Source organism: Ceratina calcarata, unplaced genomic scaffold, assembly GCF_001652005.2.
Source record: "Ceratina calcarata isolate Rehan_Ccalc_2016 unplaced genomic scaffold, ASM165200v1 scaffold379.2, whole genome shotgun sequence".
In the NCBI taxonomy this organism is placed as follows: Eukaryota; Metazoa; Arthropoda; class Insecta; order Hymenoptera; family Apidae; genus Ceratina; species Ceratina calcarata.
The window spans coordinates 395691-398080 of record NW_017161115.1 but is presented as its reverse complement, the minus strand read 5'-3'; the positions used below and the strand labels follow the sequence as shown (position 1 = coordinate 398080).

The 2390-nt window shown below is 41.0% G+C and overlaps 1 protein-coding gene across 8 annotated transcripts in view; it reads right to left on the bottom strand.

Annotated features, from left to right (window-relative positions):
* Positions 1 to 2390, bottom strand: part of LOC108625900 (serine/threonine-protein phosphatase 2B catalytic subunit 2) — a 122684-nt gene that overhangs the window by 17985 nt on the left and 102309 nt on the right. For all 8 annotated transcript variants that reach the window (XM_026814328.1, XM_018026233.2, XM_026814329.1 and 5 more), the window contains exon 7: positions 1321 to 1492. In XM_026814328.1, coding sequence (XP_026670129.1) covers positions 1321 to 1492 — 172 coding nt within the window. The remainder of the gene's footprint in view (positions 1 to 1320; positions 1493 to 2390) is intronic.

Here is a 2390-nt window from a genome sequence, read left to right as displayed (position 1 = left end):
GTAATTTATTGATTAAAAGTCTCTTTTATTCAAGTATACAGGGTGAGTCTCCTAACATGACGATCTCAAATAACTCGTAAGGTGTTCGTCGTACGAAAAAATGTTTCATACAAAAGTTTCAGTGTTTGAGAGGGCCGCCATATTGGCGCAGTTTAATTTTTTACTGGTGGAGGCGCTGAAGCTACGCTAAGGACACCGCCAATTTTTTAAATAGATCGGTATATTTTTGCTTCCGTATCATGATAGAGAATCTTAAAACGAATTCAACGACCTATAACACAAAGGCATTGAAGGTCATATAAAGCGGAAAAAGGCCATAATACATACGGTTTCTGTAATAGAACTCAGTTATTCGTCGACCAGAGCGAGGTGCATCTTTAATATCGAAATTTCCAAAAGAGGAAACATGTTATTACTTTTGATAATGATCGTCCTAAACAATACAAATTTTATCCCGGGTTTGTGCAGCGTTTTTGCCTTTTAAAATTGCAAAACATTTCACTAATTTTTACACTAAAATTACTTTTGACACGATTGACGAAATACAAGACTGTCTTCATAAAAATTGTAGACTGAAATGTCACCTCTCTGAGTTTCTGTTGCCCGATATATGACGCTAAACAACATGTAGTGACAACAATCTCTTAACACTTTTCCGACTATCCAATTTACTTCTATCATTACATCATTTACTCTTATAAGACGCAATCACGTTTGCTACGATCACAGAGAAAAACGAGAGAGATATTAGGTTGTCCGGAAAGTTCGTGCCGATTTTCGGTAGGTAGCGCGAGAGACCTGATTGAATATATCACAATTATTGAAAACAAATGACATGTGTACATATTCTGAAAGAGATAGCTTCAGTCATGTTTGGAAAAAAGTTTGGTTACGATTCGTTAATTTTTATCAGTTTTGTACGCCTTAGAATATGGTGGCAAATGAAGTGCAATATAGGCATTTAATGCTTTTCTTTTTCCGAATGGGCAAAAATGCCACACAAGCGGCAAATAAGATATGCGCTGTTTATGGCGAGGATGCTGTAACCGAAAGAACTGGGCGAAAGTGGTTTGCTCGGTTTAAAGCTGGAAATTCCGACCTGGAAGATCAAGAACGCCCAGGTAGGCCGTCCACCACAGACGAAGATATGATTAGAACAGAAATCGAGAACAACCCACGCTCGACATTACGTTAATTAGCACGAATGCTAAATCAATCAAAATCAACCATACACGATATTTAAATGAGTTGCGTTTTAATTGTCCTAAAATATCGGCACGAACTTTCCGGACAACCCAATATTTTATACGGATCTCTGACCTTGTTATTGTAAACGTCGAGATAGTTGGGCGCACTGAAGATGGTGATCAGCGATGGGAAGCCCGTCAGCTGCGATTTCCGGTACATGCGGTAACCATTGTCCTGTGCCTCGTGCGCCCTTAGGATACTCAGCAGATTGTTGTTCTGCAGGAAATCGCAGCATGCCGCGTAACTGTAAATAGGAACCGAAATTTACGTGAAACCGTTCCCGTAAACACAGTGTCCCGCGCCGAAGCCCAACGTAACAGTGTAGCCGTTCGAAGTTTACTATAAAATGTCGGAAAAACGTAGAGGTATAAAAATTCGAACGATCGGAGTACAAAAGGGCGGTGAAAGATCCCTGGGAAACGTTATAAAATAGGGGAATATGGTGGTCATAATATTCGCGGGACGGTTTCGAAAGCGCGACAACGGTATACAATAGCAATCCTGTGATGGCCGTTGCGCCATAAAGGAATCGTTCCGAATGCCCCTATACGCTCTTCCGTTACTTCGTCGTAGAATCTTGAAAGACGGACTCGTAAAAGTTCGCCCGCCTAGCCTACTTTCCTCTCTCGTTTTATTCCCGCACTCGTAAACGCGGTGACCTCCATTCGATCGCGTCGGGATCACGCGAAACGCGTGACAACCCTTTCGATCGGCTCGCGTCGCTGATTAAGTCGCTTTTACGGCCGCAGTTTCTGGAACGATCGTCGGATTACGTGTATCGCTGCGTTCCACGTAGTCCGAAAGATCTCGTTGCTGTTCAGCAATACAATATCGGATGTTGCTTGGACGAAGTTCCATTAAACCGTTTGTATTTGAAGTTTTATGCGGCGCGTGTTCTGGCGAAATTTAGTTTCGCAAAATGTCTGGCCGGCGAAAATAATTTTACGAGATTCGCGGAATTCGCCCGGCGACTCTGATTTGTTCATCTCAACAAACGTATTCGATGCAATAAAAGTTAAAGAAATATTTAACACTAGAAAGACTGAAACTTAGTATATACCTATATTGCCCAAAAGCAGTCAAAATGACTGCATTGTGAAAGAATAATGTGTAAAGAAATTTGTGTAAAATTAATTTTTAAT